Raw genomic sequence first — 18,361 nt, 5'->3', positions numbered from 1 at the left:
CATACATTGTATTTTGTTCATTTTGCATATCCACTCTGCTATGTTTGGTTCTTTATTATTTCTCCAGTTACAAGCTATTATTGTTCTGACTTCTGTTGTCATATAATGAAAAATATCTTTCTTAATCGTGCCACATGACTCCAAAACAAAATTGGTGTCCTTTTTTTCCCATAAATAGAGCTTTCTTTTGGTGGTATTTGATCACCTCTGCGTTTTTTATTTTTTGTGCTATAAACAAAAATAGAGCGTCAATTTTGAAAAAAAAACAATATTTTTTACTTTTTGCTATAATAAATATCCCCAAAAAAATATATATAAATATTTTTTTTTTCCTTAGTTTAGGCCGATACGTATTATTCTAGTTAATTTTGGTAAAAAAAAAACGCAATAAGCGTTTATTGATTGGTTTTCCCAAAATTATAGCGTTTTACAAAATAGGGGATAGTTTTATGGCATTTTTATTAATACATTTTTTTTTAACTGGTAATGGCAGACACATCGGACACTTTTGAATTTTTTTGGGGACCATTGTCATTTTCACAGCGATAAGTGCTATAAAAATGCACTGTTACTGTGAAAATGACAATGACAGTTAAGGGGTTAACCACTAGGGGGCGCTAAGGGGTTAAGTGTGCCCTAAGGGAGTGATTCTTGCTGTAGGTGTGATGTCACTAATCGTCGTTCCCTATATCAGGGAACAGACGATCAGTGTCACTGCCACAGAGAAGAACGGGGAAGGTGTGTTTACACTCACCTCTCCCCGGTCTTAAGCTCCTGTGACAGATCGCGGGACACTGGCAGCGATCAGGTCCCACGGGCGCGGTCATGGAGCTTCGGACCAGGTTGCGTGCGCCCCACGGCTGGGCTCTTAAAGGCAACGTACAGGTACATGCCTGTGTCCAGCCGTGCCATTCTGCCGACGTATATGTGCAGGAGGCGGTCCTTAAGTGGTTAATGCTCTTTAAATTATCTAGAGTTGAAGATAAGACTGAGATATTGTTTGCATTTTGGATTTTTACTGATTTTAGTCTGATACCTGTAGCCAGCTCACACCAGACGCAGTTCCGTTCAGTTCCGTCTGCTTTTTTTCTGCACAAAATGCATGCACAGTGTTTTCCATGTATTCACACCATGCAGTCAGTTTCCGGTAATTTTCTGCACCAGAAACTGACTGCATGGTGTGAACTAGAGCCAACTAGAGCCATTGGAATACATGGAAAACACTGTGCATGCATTTTGTGCAGAAAAAAAGCACACGGAACTGAACGGAACTGCGTCTGGTGTGAACTGGCCCTTAGACTTTCATAAAACAGAACATCTAATCTGTATACACAGAACGTTGTCTTCTCTGAATTTACAGATCACTTCTAGGAGAATGTTCATAGCTCTGATTTTTTATGTTTGAACTAGATGGACTTTTTTTAACCTGACTAACTATGTAACTATGATCAGTAAAACCTTAAATAAATCATTTTCTTTCATTTTCTTCTAGGGGGAAGTTTGCAGTGGTCAAAAAATGTGTAGAATTAGTGACCGGGAAAGAATACGCAGCAAAATTTCTGAGAAAGCGCAGGAAAGGGGAAGATTGCCGCATTGACATCATCAACGAGATTGCTGTGTTGGAAATGGCCCGCTTCTCACCTTATGTGGTGGATCTTCATGAGGTCTATGAGACAAACAATGAAATCATTCTGGTTATGGAATAGTAAGTGGAAACACAATACACTTTACCTGCTATATATACTGTAGATACTAAATAAAATCACTGGTCTGTGACTGTGATGGTAGGGAAAGTATAGTAATGCCGCGTACACACGATCAGGCCTTTTCCCCCGCCAAATCTCATTGGAGAAATATAGAACATGTTCTATATCTAAACTCTGATGGAATTCATCTGAATTTTCGATGAAACAACTCTGATGGGGCTACACATGATTGGAATATTCAATGGAAAAAGTCAGTCAGACAAGGCAATAGCCATATCAACCAATCCATTTAACCAGTGAAGAGTGATCAGTGAATGGATGCTGTGGGTCACTGTATATAATGTTTTATGTTCTATTAAAAGTGAATGACAGATTTTATTATAGCCCAGCTCTGGGCCAATAAAAAAAATATCCCTTGCAGGGGTCCAGGGGAACAATAAAAGGAGATTTACTCACCCACCCACCTACCACTTCACAGCTAGACCAATTGCCACAGCATTTGCAACCCCCCTCCCCCCTGCACTTCATTGGTCTAGAGTCATGGCATCCTCAAGACCAGAGCAGCGACCATAGCAGGACACTGAGGGAAAGTCCAGCGGTTGGAGCGTGAGGGAGCACTGCCTGCCAGGGGAGCCAAGGATTAGGTAAGTAAACCTGTCACTTTGCCCATGATGCATTTCTGAGTGACAGAGGCGCAACTCACCCGTCCTGAGCACTGTCTCACTGAGCCAGGGGGAGGCTCATTATCACTGTGTAAGCTCTGAAACAGACCAATACATTCTGCCTATGTCAAGATGTAGGCACTAGCTTTGCAACAAGGGGGCAGATGTCTGACCGGTCTCGCATTATACTGTATGACTTACAAAGGAGGCCAGTCACTAGTAGGCAATAGGGTCCAGACTGATATAGTAACTAAAGCTGGCCATACATTCATAGACTTTTTGTACCGACACTGGTAGATTTTCATTCAGCCTGCTAATAGCGCAGATGGACAAATTTCTTCTATTGTATCCTGCCACCTGTGTCAGCTGTTAGATTACACAAATAGCAGCTAATCTTCAACCGACAGTTGTTCTAACTTTCTCCCCATCCCCCCCTCATCAACATTTTAATGACATTTTTAAATAAAAATCATAATTTCTGTTGGTCTCTATGTAATTCAGACAGATCGTGACTGGTGGGAGGGGTCAGCAGGGGGCTGTACATAGCTTCTTGAAAGCGTCACAGCAGCCTGCCTCAGAACTCTTCTCAAGAGCCCAGAGTCCTGATACAAGCAGGAGGAGTTATAAAAACTTTAAAATGCCTTAATGGGAGGTTGTCAATCTAGAGGAGCTGATAAAAGCTTGGATCTGCATTTACCAGCATACAGTTGCAGCCTGTCATTGATTTGTACAGGCTGCTGTATGCAACACCTGTCATTCCCAGGCTCCCGGGAAATGTGTCCACTTTACACAGTGCCAGGTCCTCTTTGCCTGGGTGAATGCTGGCTATTTCTTGTAATTGAGTTATACCACAGTGTCACCATAAACTGATCATCCAAGCATTGGGCATGTGAGTAAAGTGCTGGATGGATTGAACAGTTAGCTTGTTAAAACTAGGTGTTATTTACGAAAGGCATATTCACTTTGCACTACAAGTGCACTTGGAAGTGCAGTCACTGTAAATCTGAGGGGAAGATCTGAAATGAGGGGAAGCTCTGCTGATTTTATCATCCAATCATGTGCAAGCTAAAATGCTGTTTTATTTTCCTTGCATGTCCCCCTCAGATCTGCAGCTACTGCACTTCCAAGTGCACTTTCAGTGCAATTTCAAGTGCACTTTGCATTTGTAGTTTGCACTTGTAGTGCAAAGTGGATTTGCCTTTAGTAAAAAAAAAAACCTCTGTGTCTCTATCTGACAAGCTTCAGAACAATGAGCAAAGGGAAATTCTCTCATTGAGGACGCAGACCGCAATGAACACAAAGTTCTCAGTACAATAAGAGAAGTATACAACTGTCTCTGATAGTATTTAAAGCGGAGCTCCACCCTAAAGTGGAACTTCCACTCATCGGATCCCTCCCCTCCTACGGTGCCACAATTGGCACCTTTCGGGGGGAAGGGGGGACAGGATACCTTTTCCACTTCCGGGAATCCGGCCTTGGCTGTGACGCGGCAGTGACATCACCGGGGGGGCTCCATCCTCCTCCTCCCCTGGCCGCCAGGCTAATAGGAGAGAGGAGCGGGGCCTCACACATTCGCAGTAGGGTTCCTGGCGTGAAGCCGAAAGGCTACACTGCCGTGTTCTCTTATTCTCAATGGTGGCGGCAGCACCCGACAGCTGATGAAAACATCAGCTGCGGTGCCGACATCGAGGGACACCGGGACAGGTAAGAGTCCATTTATTAAAAGCCAGCAGCTTTTTTCCCCGGACCTCCGCTTTAATTGCCATTGCCAAGAATCTGCAGATCCCTGTGGCAGAAATTACAGGTGTTTGCGAAGAGAGGTAGCCGCTCAGCCCATACAGTGCAATGGCCGGCTCTGTGCTGTTTGCGGTTAGGAACAAATGATCCTGGCTGAACGCACTTTGTGTGATCATCACAGGTAGTCGCTGGATGTGCAAACAGCTACACCATCCGCCTACATTGCAGTTTTTGGGCTGAGCGGTCGCAGCTCTTCACAAGCACCTGTTATTTCAGCCTCAGGGATCCACAGATTCTTGCTGCTGGAATTTGCAGGGTGTGCATTGTGAATGTAGCCTAAAGCGTTGAAAACTTTGTAGTTCAAAACTGTGTAGAAATTCCTAGTAAATCTCCTTATTAAACCTGCAGTATCTTTCTGAGAATCTTGCATGTCAGTCTATGTAGATCACACACAGGTGACCACATCCTAGCCAGCTGACAGACACTGTCTGTAAAATATGTTCTACATTGAAATGTCACCTTATAAGGGGATTGTGAAAGTATGTCAGTAAACCATGCAAATAAACCTTTACATTTGTGGTTTGCTCTTACAGAAAATCCTACCACTGCTGACAACTTCTCTGAGCTGTTTGTGTACCACAACAACCATAAAGAATCAATTTACATATCAGTCTTTGACAGAAATATATAGTTCATCATTTGATGTTGCAGAGGAAGCTGTGAAGCCAAATTTAGGTTTGGTGAAGTCATGACGGTTCAGGGATATTTTATTATTCTAGTCAGGGCTTTTTTTCAGGGGGAACTTGGGGGAACTCAGTTCCACCACCTCTGGCTCAGACCCTTTGGCGCCTGCTCACCACAATCACTTGTAAACACAGAAGTCTGGTTTCTGTGTTTACAAGTGACAGCTCTGCACTCTGTTTGTAACCACCTGAACTCTGCACTCTGTATGTAATGCAATCCTGGTATTTAATGACCCTTTAAGACCCTTATACTGTTTGTGAAACCTGAACGGGGTCATGGTTGAGTTCCTGCACCTATTTTCTGAGAAAAAAAGCTCTGATTCTAGTGAATTTAGTGCCTATTTACACTAAAGAGTTTTTTTGTGGTGTGTTAGTGCATACATGCTAACAGGCCACCCAACAGTCTTGTGTAAAGGGTTGTGGGTAGGATTGCAGCAATACACTAACTTTCAGTGTTTAGAAATCAGTGCTGGCAATTTTCAGTGCAGTGTCTCCAGTGTAGATCACATTGCCATTCTATAAGGAGCAGTAATACGTACCTCTTCTGTTGGAAGGACAACAGCATGTAATGTAAATTACTGTGAAGAATACTTTGTGCATTATACCTATCTTATACCAGTAGGTGGCACTGCAATGTTATAATGTGTATTCTATGGTAATGAATTTAGAGAAAGTACCTAAGGGCCAGATTCACGTACAGCGGGCGCAGCGTAACGTAACCGATTTAGGTTACACTGCCGCAAATTTTACCTGGAAATTTGCGGCGGTGTATCCTAAATCCGTCCGGCGCAAGGCGGGCCCAATCGAATGGGGCGAATCCCATTTAAATTAGGCACGCTCCCGCGCCGGACGTACTGCGCATGCTCCCGTCGCAAATTTCCCGACAAGCTTTGCGCGAAGTTACGACGCGCCAACGTTTTGTGAATCGCGACGGGTAAAAAAGACTTGCGCCGGGGAAAAAAAAATTTTTTAAAAAAAATTGAAAGCGACGCGGGAAAGACGGGTATACTTTTACATGGTGTACTAAGTTTACACTTTGTAAAAGGTACCCTATCTTTGCGACGGCAAACTAAGACTTGCGGCGACGTAACGACGGGAAAAAATTTTGTGGATCGCCCTAACTGCTAATTTGCATACCCGACGCTGGTTTACGACGCGAAATCCCCCCAGCGGCGGCCGCGGTACTGCATCCTAAGATCCGACAGTGTAAAACTATTACACCTGTCGGATCTTAGGGATATCTATGCGTAACTGGTTCTATGAATCAGTCGCATAGATAGAAACAGGGATACGACGGCGTATCAGCAGATACGCCGTCGTATCCCTTTTGTGAATCTGGCCCTAAGTTCCTAAGTGTGTTTGTGTGTGTAGTTGTATCCTCCTCTTTCCTGTTCCATGATAAAAACATGCTTTGATATTCTCCACAAAAGCCTCCAGCACATGATTTCATGTTTTACTTCCCCTTTATTCCCTTGCAAAGTAAAAGCATAATGGGCAAGCATTGCATACTTGCCCATTATGTGCCACTTACCTGCAAACAAAGCTCGCAATGTCCCTGCTGGTGGCCGCGTCCATCTTCACCCCTCTTCCTTCTGGGGTCGTGGACTCCGGCTCTTTGACTGTCGCATTACGTCACTTCTGCGCATACGCGGGAGCCGACGGTCACCCTATAGAAATGTCACGATCATGCCCTTTTTTTAGTGCACATGTGCCATTGATAAATACATTGCTTTGCAAAAGTATTCACCCCCCTTGGCATTTTTTGTGTTTTGTTGCCTCACAACCTGAAATTACCATGGATTGTTTGAGGATTTGCATCATTTTATTTACAGAACATGCCCACAAGTTTTTTTTTCTTTTATTGTGAAGCAAACAAGACAAAATAACAGAAAAATTCAATGTGCATAACTATTCACCCCCCTAAAGTCAATACTTTGTAGAGCCACCTTTTGCAGCTATCACAGCTCCAAGTCGCTTTGGATAAGTATCTATGAGCTTGCCACATCTTACCACTGGGATTTTTGCCCATTCCTCCTTGTAAAACGACTCCAGCTCCTTCAAGTTGGATGGTTTGCGCTTGTAAACAGCAATCTTTAAGTCTGACCACAGACTTTCTATTGGATTGAGGTCTGGGCTTTGACTAGGCCATTCCAACACATTTACATGTTTCCCCTTAAACCACTTAAGTGTTGCTTTACCAGTGTGTTTGGGGTCATTGTCCTGCTGGAAGGCGAACCTTCGTCCTAGCCTCAAATCACACAGAGTGGTACAGGTTTTTCTCAAGAATATCCCTGTATTTAGCACCATCCATCTTTCCCTCAGCTCTAACCAGTTTCCCAGTCCCGACTGAAAAACATCCCCACAGCATGATGCTGCCAACACCATGTTTCACTGTTACATAGTTAGTCATGTTGAAAATAGACAAGTTCAACCATAAGAAATAAAATAATAATAGTATTGTACAATCACATATACCCAATTATATACCCACAGTTGATCCAGAGGAAGGCAACAAAAAAAACAGCAAAGCATGATCCAATTTGCTACAGCAGGGAAAAAATGTATTCCTGATCCCCCGAGAGGCAATCGGATATTCTCCGGATCAATTTTACCTCTTGTGATGTGTTGGGATTGCACCAGACATAGCGTTTTCTTTAATGGCCAACAAGTTACATTTTAATCTCATCAGATCAGAGCACCTTCCTCCATACATTTTGGGAGTCTCCCACATGCCTTTTCACAAACTCAAAACGTGCCATTTTCCTTGCTACAAGTAACGGCTTTCTTCTGGCCACTCTGCCATAAAGCCCAACTCTATGGAGCGTACGGCTTATTGTCATCCTATGTACAGTCTCTGCTGTGGAACTCTGCAGCTCCTCCAGGGTTACCTTATGTCTCTGTGCTGCCTCTCTGATTAATGCCATCCTTGCCCGGTCTGTGATGTTTGATGTGGGGCCGTCTCTTGACAGGTTTGCTGTTGTGGCATGTTCTTTCTATTTGGTTATGATAGATTTGATGGTGCTCCTAGGGATCATCAAAGATTTGGATATTTTTTTTATAATCTAACCCTGACTTCTCAACAACATTGTCCCTTACTTGTTTGGAGAGTTCCTTGGTCTTCATGGCAGTGTTTGGTTAGTGGTGCCTCTTGCTTAGGTCTTGCAGCCTCTGGGGCCTTTCAAAAAGGTGTGTATATGTAATGACAAATCATGTGACACTTAGGGCCAGATTCACAGAGCAAGTACGCCGGCGTATCTACTGATACGCCGGCGTACTTTCAAATTTCCCGCGTCGTATCTTTAGTTTGAATCCTCAAACCAAGATACGACGGCGTTTGGGTAAGATCCGACAGGCGTACGGCTTCGTACGCCTTCGGATCTTAGATGCAATACTTCGGCGCCCGCTGGGTGGAGTTTGCGTCGTTTTCCGCGTCGGGTATGCAAATTAGCGATTTACGACGATCCACGAACGTACGCGCGGCCGTCGCATTTTCTAACGTCGTCTGTAGTCGGCTTTTTCCGGCGTATAGTTAAAGCTTGTATTTTGCGGCGTATAGATAGACTTGCCATGTTAAGTATGGCCGTCGTTCCCGCGTCGAAATTAGAATTTTTTTTTTTGCGTAAGTCGTCCGTGAATAGGGATGGACGTAACTCACGTCTAAGTTCAAAAAATTACGTAGTTGCGACGTCATTTTGCGCAAAGCTCGGCAAGAAATTTCTGGACGACGCATGAGCAGTTCATTCGGCGCGGGGACGCGCTTCATTTAAATGAAACCCGCCCCCTGATTGCCGATTTGAATTCCGCTGACAGAAATACACTACGCCGCCGTAACTTACGGCGTGAAATCGTTGAGGATTCGAAATTCCGCCAGGTAAGGTACGGCGGCGTAGCGTATCTCTCATACACTGCACGGATCCAATTCTCTCTGGATCTGGCCCTTAGATTGCACACAGGTGAACATCATTTCACTAATTATGTGACTTCTGAAGGTAATTGGTTGCACTGGAGCTTTTTATGGGCTTCATAACAAAGGGGTGAATACGTGGCAATTATCTGTTTTTTATTTCAGAAAAATAGTTTTATGTATATATTTTTCTAATTTTACTTCACCAACTTAGACTATTGTGTTCTGTTCTGATCCATGACATATAATTCAGATAAAAAAAAACATTGAACTAAAGGCTGGAATGTAACACAATAGGTAAAATACCAAGGGTTGAATACTTTTGCAAGGCACTGTATCTCCTAAACCATGCAGGTTTAGAAGATATTTTTTATAGGCTTACCTGTAGTTAAAAGTGGTCTGTAAGGGTTTATAACCACTTTAAGTGCATTCATTTTGAATGGGCTCAAATCGCACCGCATTGCAAGACGTGCATGCAGCAATTTTGGCACTGCACTGCAGCCGCATTAGGGGTGTCGTTAAGATTGCACTAACACCCAATGTTTTTCCTGCACCACATTTGTGTAAACCTAGCCTAAAAGAATTAGGAAGCATAATACAGATACTCCTCATTTAACGACTTACCTGTTTAATGACCACCCGAACGATCATTGTATTGTACAGTATTTTTGTTTGTGTTCTGTACTTTTGCAAATTAAAACAACGTTATTAAGCTGCAGTTTTGTGTTTTTAGAGGGTTTTTTCACAATACAGTAGTTAAGAATGCTTGAAATATTGATTACTTGTGGCTCCTGATTTAAAGCGGAGCTCCACCCTAAAGTGGAACTTCCGCTTATTGGATTTCTCCCCCCCTCCAGTGCCACAATTGGCACCTTTCGGAGGGGAGGGGGGATAGGATACCTGTCTTTGACAGGTATCCTTTCACACTTCCGGGAGTCCGGCCGCAGCCGTGGCGTGGCAGTGAAGTCACTGTAGGGCTCCCTCCTCCCTTGGCTGCCGGGCTAATAGGAGAGAGGAGCGGGGCCTCATGCATGTGCAGTAGGGTTCCCGGCGTGAAGCCGAAAGGCTACACTGCCGGGTTCCCTTACCCGCAATGGCGGCGGCAGTGTAGCCTTTCGGCTTCACGCGGGAACCCTACTGCTGACATTGAGGGACAGCAGGACAGGTAAGTGTCCATTTATTAAAAGCCAGCAGCTGCAGTATGTGTAGCTGCTGGCTTTTAATTTTTTTTTTTTTCCCGAACCTCCTCTTTAACAACCAATTTGTTTATTGAAATGGAACCTGGTGGTTAAGTGAGAAGTACCTGTAAAGCAGCTTTATATATATACAAATGTAGAAGGAATATAACCTGGTGGTTAAGTGAGAAGTACCTGTAAAGCAGCTTTAGATATATACAAATGTAGAAGGAATATTTCTGAACCGTAATGGCCATTTAGTTTGCACACCACAGCACACTGGGAAAGATAACCTAAAAAGAGAATAACAGAAATAAAAGAAAGTGATTTTGGATAGATACGAATGTGTAGAGAGAATGGTAGAAAACAGAATCGTTTTGGATAGATAAGGATGTGTAGAGAGGTAGATAACTAAAAGATGAATCACCCAAAATAGAAAAAGAATATTCATGGAATTTCCTATCCCCATAAGCAGTGGTGTCAAACTGAAATAAATTGGGCAGACTTTAAAAGTACGGTATTTAGATAAAAGTTATCATTTATTCTGGATGATTAGACAATTATTAAGAATAATATACATCAGTTATCCTATTAATCCTGAATATTCATTTTGGGTGGTTTTGGTTATAAAAGATTACATTATTCTCCACCTGTCAAGTGATTTGGTTGAGACTGGGGAAAAAAAACAATTTGGAATTTTAGATATGCAGACCAGGGTTGTATAGGGACAAGATTTGGTGCATTCGGTGTATTCAGTCGATAAAGGTTTTATTCATTATTATAATGCAGGATTTCAATAGCGGTTTATGCGGCACTACAAAACAAAGGGAGACAGTACATTTATAAAGGAATTAAAGAATGCACAGCCTAGTTTACCTAATGTTAGGCAACTTACACCAGCCCACAAATGCCAAACTTTCTGGAAAATAGTCATTATCCCTGGCCTGATTACATTGTTTAACAACTCTGAACAAATATTTAAAATTGAACTCTAGGCCAGCAGTGAAAAACACACTATACAAATAGAGTAGGTGTACTACTTTACCTGCAGAAATTATGTAAAATTCTATTTAACTAGTCTTGCGATCCAGGCACATGTGTCAGGCAGGATATCCAGCTCCTGCACTACCGGATGCTCCACATTGCACCCCAGATAGTGAAGGAGAAGCAGCATACTGATGAGGCCATCTCCCTGTTCGTACATCTTCTCAGGAGGCTCTTAGGTAGGGTGACTACATTTCCAAACTACCATTCAGGGACACCCTCCCTTCCCAAAAATCAGCTTGTGCTGTAACGAATGACATTACAGTGATTGGGCACAGGAGCCGGGATTTATGATTTCTTCAATCAGAAGCAGGGGGCAGGGTTTGTGCTCCTCCAGACATTCCCGGCCAGGATAAGTACTGCGAGTGAGTAAAGTGGTGATATGGGGGCCTTTTTTGGGGGCATCAGATTGGCTCAAGGGGGTGGCTGTGTCAGTTTCATTCCGGGACACTGTATTGTCCTGGAATGAATGTGCCCGGGACAGACCTGCAAAATGCAGGACTGTCCCGGGCAATATGGGACACGTGGTCACCCTACTCTTAGAGCAGGAGGCACCAGAGTAGAACCTGACTGGTATACAGTGTCCCCCCCCCCTTCCTTGACCAAATCAGGCTAATATCAAAACACATTCAAGTACTTAAATCGTATCTATGGTCAGTAAAATCCTATATTCATTTTCACATTGTACTTCAATTATTTCTAACCTTCTCCTATTGACCTGAGCATAGGCCATCTTTCCTCAGCTCATCTACGTTGCCAGCCTCCGCAACGTCCGGATTGGTTCTTGGGGCTACCGATCATCCAGGTAAGCCTGAGAAGCGACGGGAGGGGGAGATCCCTCAGGCCACTTCTAGAACTGATCCAGTGATGAATCTGCCGCTCTGACCACTTTTATCGGTTAGAGAATCTCTGGCTGAAAAAAACAATACCGTGCCATGGCTTATTGCTCCAGCCATAACCCCATTATTCCACTTCCGACTGGAATGTCTTTTGTCTATGGCCTGGTAAGCAAGTGGTTAATAAGGAAGTAAACCCTGATGGGTGTTAATTCTTCCTTGTTTCCCTGTAAAGGTAAAACATAATGGGCTACTATGCATCTCATAGTAGCCCATTATGCGACACTTACCTGCAGGAGAAACCTGCAATGTCCACGTCTTCCTCGCTAGTAGTGTGCGGCCATTCTTCACCCCTCTTCCTTCCGGGGCCGCGAACTCCGGCACTGTGACTGGCCGAAGTCGCGTGACGCCACTCCTGCGTCCTACGGCGATTTGCAAATATCTCCTAGACCGTGCAGGTCTGGGAAATATTTCAAGCACCTACAGGTAAGCCTTAATCTAGGCTTACCTGTAGGCTAAAGTGGTTGTAAAGGGTTTACAACCACTTTAAAGTTGTAAGGCTTATATATTTAATTAATATAACATAAATTAGATAATATAAAATATTTAGAAAGTAATTCACCAGGGTCTTTTTCCAAACTGTATTTTGCTTTTGTATCAATACAAGAAAGAGCCAGAGTAAAATTGCGTGCAAATAAATATTGAGAGTATATTAGATATTTCAGAGAGATAAAATTGATAACCATAAAGTAACCTCCGTCATTGAAATTAATGCAATGCAAAAAAAAAAGGGATTAATCGCACAATTCTTTTAGCAGAGCTACTGAAAAGCATCTGACGTTCTAATTTTAGCTGACAGGGCCGACAGGTAGACAAGATTAAGTCTGAGATGAAAACCAAGATGTCTGGAAGACAATGTGTCATGTTTGTCTGGAGTGTTCCTTCAATAAAACAGAATAAAATATGTATACAGTAATGTGTGTAAATGACAATCCTGTGGAAAATCACCGGAAACGAGAACCTAAACTACTAAATAGGATTATAACTTTCCTCCCCCAAAGCATTTAATGGATTTTTAATGTAACATGCACAGGTGACTGGATGTTATAAATGAAAAGCCAGGTGCTGTTTAAATTCTACTGCAGATTACCCACAAACAGGGCCGTCTTTACCGCAGGGCAAATGGGGCAGGTGCCCTGGGCCCTGTGACTGTTGGGGGCCCAAAGCAACCCCCAAAAAAAAAAAAAAAAAAAAAAAAAAAAAATTTTTTTTTTTTTTTTTTAGGGGTCCGGAGGCCCCCAGGGGCCCGGAGGACCCCAGGGCCCCAGATGGCAACCCCCCCCCTTTTTTTTTGTTTTTTTTTTTAATTAAAAAAAAAATTATATATTTTTATTAAAGGGACAATTTAATAAATTTTTATTTTATTTTTTATTAAAGGGCCAATTTTTTTAGAGGTCTGGGGGTCCCCAGGGGCCCATAGTTCCCCAGGGCCCCGGATGACAACCCCCCTTTTTTTATAAAAAAAAAATCTTTTTATATATATATATATATATATATATATATATATATATATATATATATATATGTTTATTATTATTATTATAGGACCCAGAGGTCCCCAGGGCCCCGGATGGCAACCCCCCTTTTTTTTATAAAAAACATTTTTTTATATATTTTATTTCTTATATATATATATATATATATATATATATATATATATATATATATATATATATATATATATATATATATATATATATATATATATATTTATTTATTTTTTTATTAAAGGGCTCAGAGGTCCCCAGGGCCCCATGTGGCAAACACCCTTTATCTTTTTTATAAATGTTTATTTTTTTATTTTTGTTTATATATTTTTTATTTTATTTTTTTATTTAAGGGCCCAGAGGTCCCCAGGGCCCTGGATGGCAACCCCCCCTTTTTTTTTATAAATGTTTCTTTATATATATTTTTTATTAAAGGGCCCAGAGGTCCCGGATGGCAACCCCCTTTTTTTGTAATTTATTTTTATTAAAACAAAAATATTAAAGGGCCCAGAGGTCCCCAGGGCCCCAGATGGCCACCCCCTTTTAAAATATATTTTTTATATATATTTTTTATTTCTTTTTTTCTTTTTATTAAAGGGCCCAGAGGTCCCCAGGGCCCCGGATGGCTACACCCCTTTTTTATATATATTTTTCTTTATTTCTTTTTTTGTAAAGGGCCCCCCGCTTCTAAATTCGCGGCAGCCCCCCCCTTGCTTCTCAATTTCAGGCGGAAGCACCCCCCATCCCGGTTCTCTGCTCCAGGGGGCCCAGGCCTGAAGCTGTGTAAGTGGCCCCATAATTCCTGATGGCGGCCCTGCCTCCCGTTAAGCCCCTGTGCTGCCCACAAATCAGGCTGAAAATCATCAGCGGCATGCAGCCAGTGACAGTACTGCTTCCCTTCCCAGTGTTTTAAAATGTACAGCACCCCTGGCTTCCCTTTAGACGTGCACTTCTCCCTTCCTGCCACTGGGTGCTGCTTGTATATAAAAGTGAATTAGAATGTGATTTTATAACATCCCCAGTTTGCTCTTCCCGAGGCTGACTTCTTCATGTCCTGCTCCTCAAGGTATTATGTCACTGTTTGCTAATCTATATTGTAAATTGAAGTTTTCTGTAGAGTGTGCCCAAAGTCTTTATAATATTTGATGATTCACTGCAGGTCTGGTCAGTGTTTTAAAAAGTTCCTCTATTTTACACATGGCATGGCATGGGGTCAAGGCACCGTCTGTCCATTCTGCTTTAGCACCATGGGACCCATGCCATGCCATGTGTAAAATAGAGGAACTCTTTAAATCACAGACCAGACCTGCAGTCCAGGCTGAGTAAAGCCTCAGAGCACATGACATTACTGTCTGTATTTAACTGCTTGATGGGCTTATTTTGGGCCGGGCTGGTTCATGTATGTGTTTTGGCGGCCCACATTTGCGCAGGCACAGCAGCCCATTCATTTGAATGGGCCGCCATGCCTGCGTTTCCTGCAAAGAAAAGCGCATGCCTCATGTAATAGGCTGCGCACACGGCACGCCTATGCCCATCAAGCACTGAAATACAGCACTGTCTGTCCATTCTGCTGTCTGCTGTGACTTATCTGCAGTTCCCGCACTGTCAAACTTGCTGCATTTCTAGACGTTTAGGTCACGCTTTTAAAAACACAGTGCGTTTGTGTGTGCAAGAACTGCAGGTAAGTAGCATGGTGCAAAAGCAGAATGGATTTCAAGGCAACTGTATTTTTAAAATGCTGAATGCACCTTTTTTCTGCAGGAAACAAAGGCATGGCGGCCTATTCAAATGAATGGGCTGCTGTACCTGCACAAATGAGGACCGCCAAAACATACATGTGAACCAGTCAGGCCCAAAATAAACTGGAGGGGGGCCCAAAAAAAATGTTTGCCCTGGGCCCAAACCATATTAAAGACGGCCTTGCCCACAAAGACTATTCTTGGCCTATTATTTGATTATTTTTTTTCCATGACGTCCATAAAGCAGCTGGAGTCACAGAAGAGCGCTGCTGTTTTCAGTCCTTTGTCTGTTGGCCTTGTGCTTCATTGCTCATTAGCCGCTCGCTCGTGTAGACAGCAAATGAGTCTTGCAGGCCCCTGAACATGGAATGCGCTGAGACAATAAATTCTCATAAAGGCATCTTATCGAAGCCAGGGAGACAATTAACCCCTTCCGTTCACGTTTGATGGCCCTTATGTAAATGAGGGCAAAAAGTGTCCAACAATTTACGGATGGACAATGGGAAATCATTATGAATGGGAACATTTCCCTCCGACATAAATCGCAGAGTCAAACATTACACAAATGAAATGGCAAACGTCTGCTGTGTTTCACGTGAAATTTATTGACAAATGCCACACTTTTTTTTTGGTGAGGGATTAAAAAACATACCGTATTTATCGGCGTATAACACGCACCCTAACTTTTAAGAGGGAAGTTTCAGAAAAAACTTTCTACAGCCCCCTGCGTATAACAAGCAGGCACAGTTTACCCTCTATTTTCAGGGTAAAAAAGTGAGTGTCATACACCAATAAAAACAGTAATTGAAATCAAGATGTGTGATACAGGTAGATATGGACAAGATGTAACCGTTTTCTACAAGAAGCTGTATAAATTAGAGCGGGTTTACACCAGATTTTGTAACAAACTTGCTTAGTTAAGTAAATTTAAAAATCTAAAAAATGACAAATCCTATAGGTCTAAAATTGTGGGGATAAATCGTGTGTACCCCACATGGAGGGGATCGAATTGGACCAGGAATCTCCCACAAAGAGAAACCAAGTCGAGTTTTTTTTTTTTTTAAACACTTTGACTCCAAGGGGACTTAATATTTAATTGGATTTAAATGGTTTTATTAGTGATTCATAATATACTTCTTATCAATTTTTTTTAATATTCCAGTTTTTTAATATCTCAATTTATTTTAGACTTGCACAGGGTACATTTTTACATTCCTTATGCATGGATTTTAGGATAAAGCTTTGTGATTTCTGATAATCCTTTCAGTATTCAGATTATTGCTTACATTTGTATAACATAGTTGCATCATTTATAGGTCAATGTGCTCACTTTCAGCCCGCGATTTACATTGACAGTGTGAACCTGGGCTCAAATGAAGTTTGCCGTTGAGGTTTTCTGATTTAGATAGTGCCGCTCGTTACCTGTTCTTTATGGAGACATTGAGATAAAAATATGTGTTGTAGTCTGATGCCGCATATACACAATCGGAATTTCCGACAACAAATGTTCGATGTGAGATTTTGATCGGATATTCCGACCGTGTGTATACTCCATCAGACATTTGCTGTCGGAATTTCCGACAACAAATGTTTGAGAGCTGGTTCTCAATTTTTCCGACTTGTCGGAAAATTCCGATCGTCTGTGTGCAATTTCGACGCACAAAAATCCTATGCATGTTTGGAATCAATTCGACGAATGCTCGGAATCATCGAACTTCTAAGTGTTGTACGTGACCGCATTCTTGACGTTCACAATTTTCTACAACATTTGTGTGACCGTGTGTATGCAACACAAATTTGAGCCAACATTCCGTTGAGAAAAAAACCACGGTTTTGTTGTCGGTTTTCCGATCGTGTGTACGCGGCTTTAAACTTAAATTTGGTGAGTGAGGTTTAACGTGGAGAAGAACAAGTCAAGGAAGAGGCTCAGAGATCGACTCTCGCACTGACTAGGAAATAACAGGGAGGGAGGGGAGAGGGAGAGGGGAGAGACTACACACAGCGAGATGATGAAGGCACATAAACTGACCACAGTATCAGGGATCAGCAGCCATGATTATCATGCTCAGCACATACAGGGGGACACAGGAACAGGCAGGATCAACCAGGTATTTTACAGCATAAAATGGGACAAATGACACCACAGAAACACTATGCTATAGATCAGGGATATGCAATTAGCGGACCTCCAGCTGTTTTAAAACTACAAGTCCTATCATGCCTCTGCCTCTGGGTGTCATGCTTGTGGCTGTCAGAGTCTTGCTATGCCTCATGGGAATTGTAGTTCTGCAACAGCTGTAGGTCCACTAATTGCATATCCCTGCTATAGATCATGCTTTAAAGAAACAAGATTCATTTTTTTAGGGTTACAACAACTTTAAAAGCTGTTTCAGTAATAAAGTTTACCTCCGTTTTCATTTATATATGTAAGGCCCCCTTCACATGAACATTTTGATCAGGTCCGCCTGTCCGTTTTTCAGGCGGACCCGATCGGAACGTCCTACATCCGATCTGATAGGCTAAAAAGCTAGCGAATCGATTGGGATGGCAGTTTGCTGCAAACGGACAGGCAGTTCATTTACATTCGACCCCCCTAAGAGTAGGGCAGGCTGTGTCTGTGTCTGCTTTGCATGAGCGGAGCAGACACGGACCCATCATCTGCCTGCTCAGCGGACAGATTCCCTGCTGAGCAAGTGGATCGCAGGCGGGGTCCACACCGACCCTTACTCGCCTGGAACATGTTACAATCCAGACATAGAAAGGTGAATCCTCTTTACTGTTCAGTCATTTCTCCTTTGGGATCCTTCTAAACTACAAATGGCTCTGTATGAAAGTACAGAAACTTTGAAGGATTTTGTACGGTAAAACTGGTAACCCCGGTAACCCCATTTGTCAATTTACTATAGTGACACAAGCATGTTAAATACTTTCCTCTGGCTATAATACTGTCAGTTTGTAGCTGTAATGGGATAGCAGGAGGAGACCTTTGTGACCACAAACATAGAAATATCTGGTTGACCTTTTAACCTTATATATAGCAAAGAGATTATCGGGGCTGGAAAAAGCCCAAAGTGCCTCAGGGATACCCTGACTACGTTGCATATATACTACACAAACATCTTACAGATCTATCCACTGTTTCTGCCTACCTGACCATCTGCATACATTGATGAAAGTATGAGGCCTCGTACACACGATAGGTTAAACAGAGGACAACGGTCTGATGGACCGTTTTCATCGGTCAAAACCGATCGTGTGTGGGCCCCAT

The 18,361-nt window shown here is 42.5% G+C and overlaps 1 protein-coding gene across 1 annotated transcript in view; it reads left to right on the top strand.

Annotated features, from left to right (window-relative positions):
* LOC120919054 (serine/threonine-protein kinase 17A-like) overlaps window positions 1-18,361 on the top strand; it is a 120,610-nt gene that overhangs the window by 83,585 nt on the left and 18,664 nt on the right. Inside the window, exon 2 of the mRNA XM_040331019.1 lies at window positions 1,493-1,705. Coding sequence (XP_040186953.1) covers window positions 1,493-1,705 — 213 coding nt within the window. The remainder of the gene's footprint in view (window positions 1-1,492; window positions 1,706-18,361) is intronic.

This window comes from Rana temporaria, chromosome 12 (genome assembly GCF_905171775.1).
Source record: "Rana temporaria chromosome 12, aRanTem1.1, whole genome shotgun sequence".
NCBI classification, from domain to species: Eukaryota; Metazoa; Chordata; class Amphibia; order Anura; family Ranidae; genus Rana; species Rana temporaria.
Note: the sequence above shows the minus strand (reverse complement) of the source record. Positions and strands in the feature narration are given on the sequence as shown.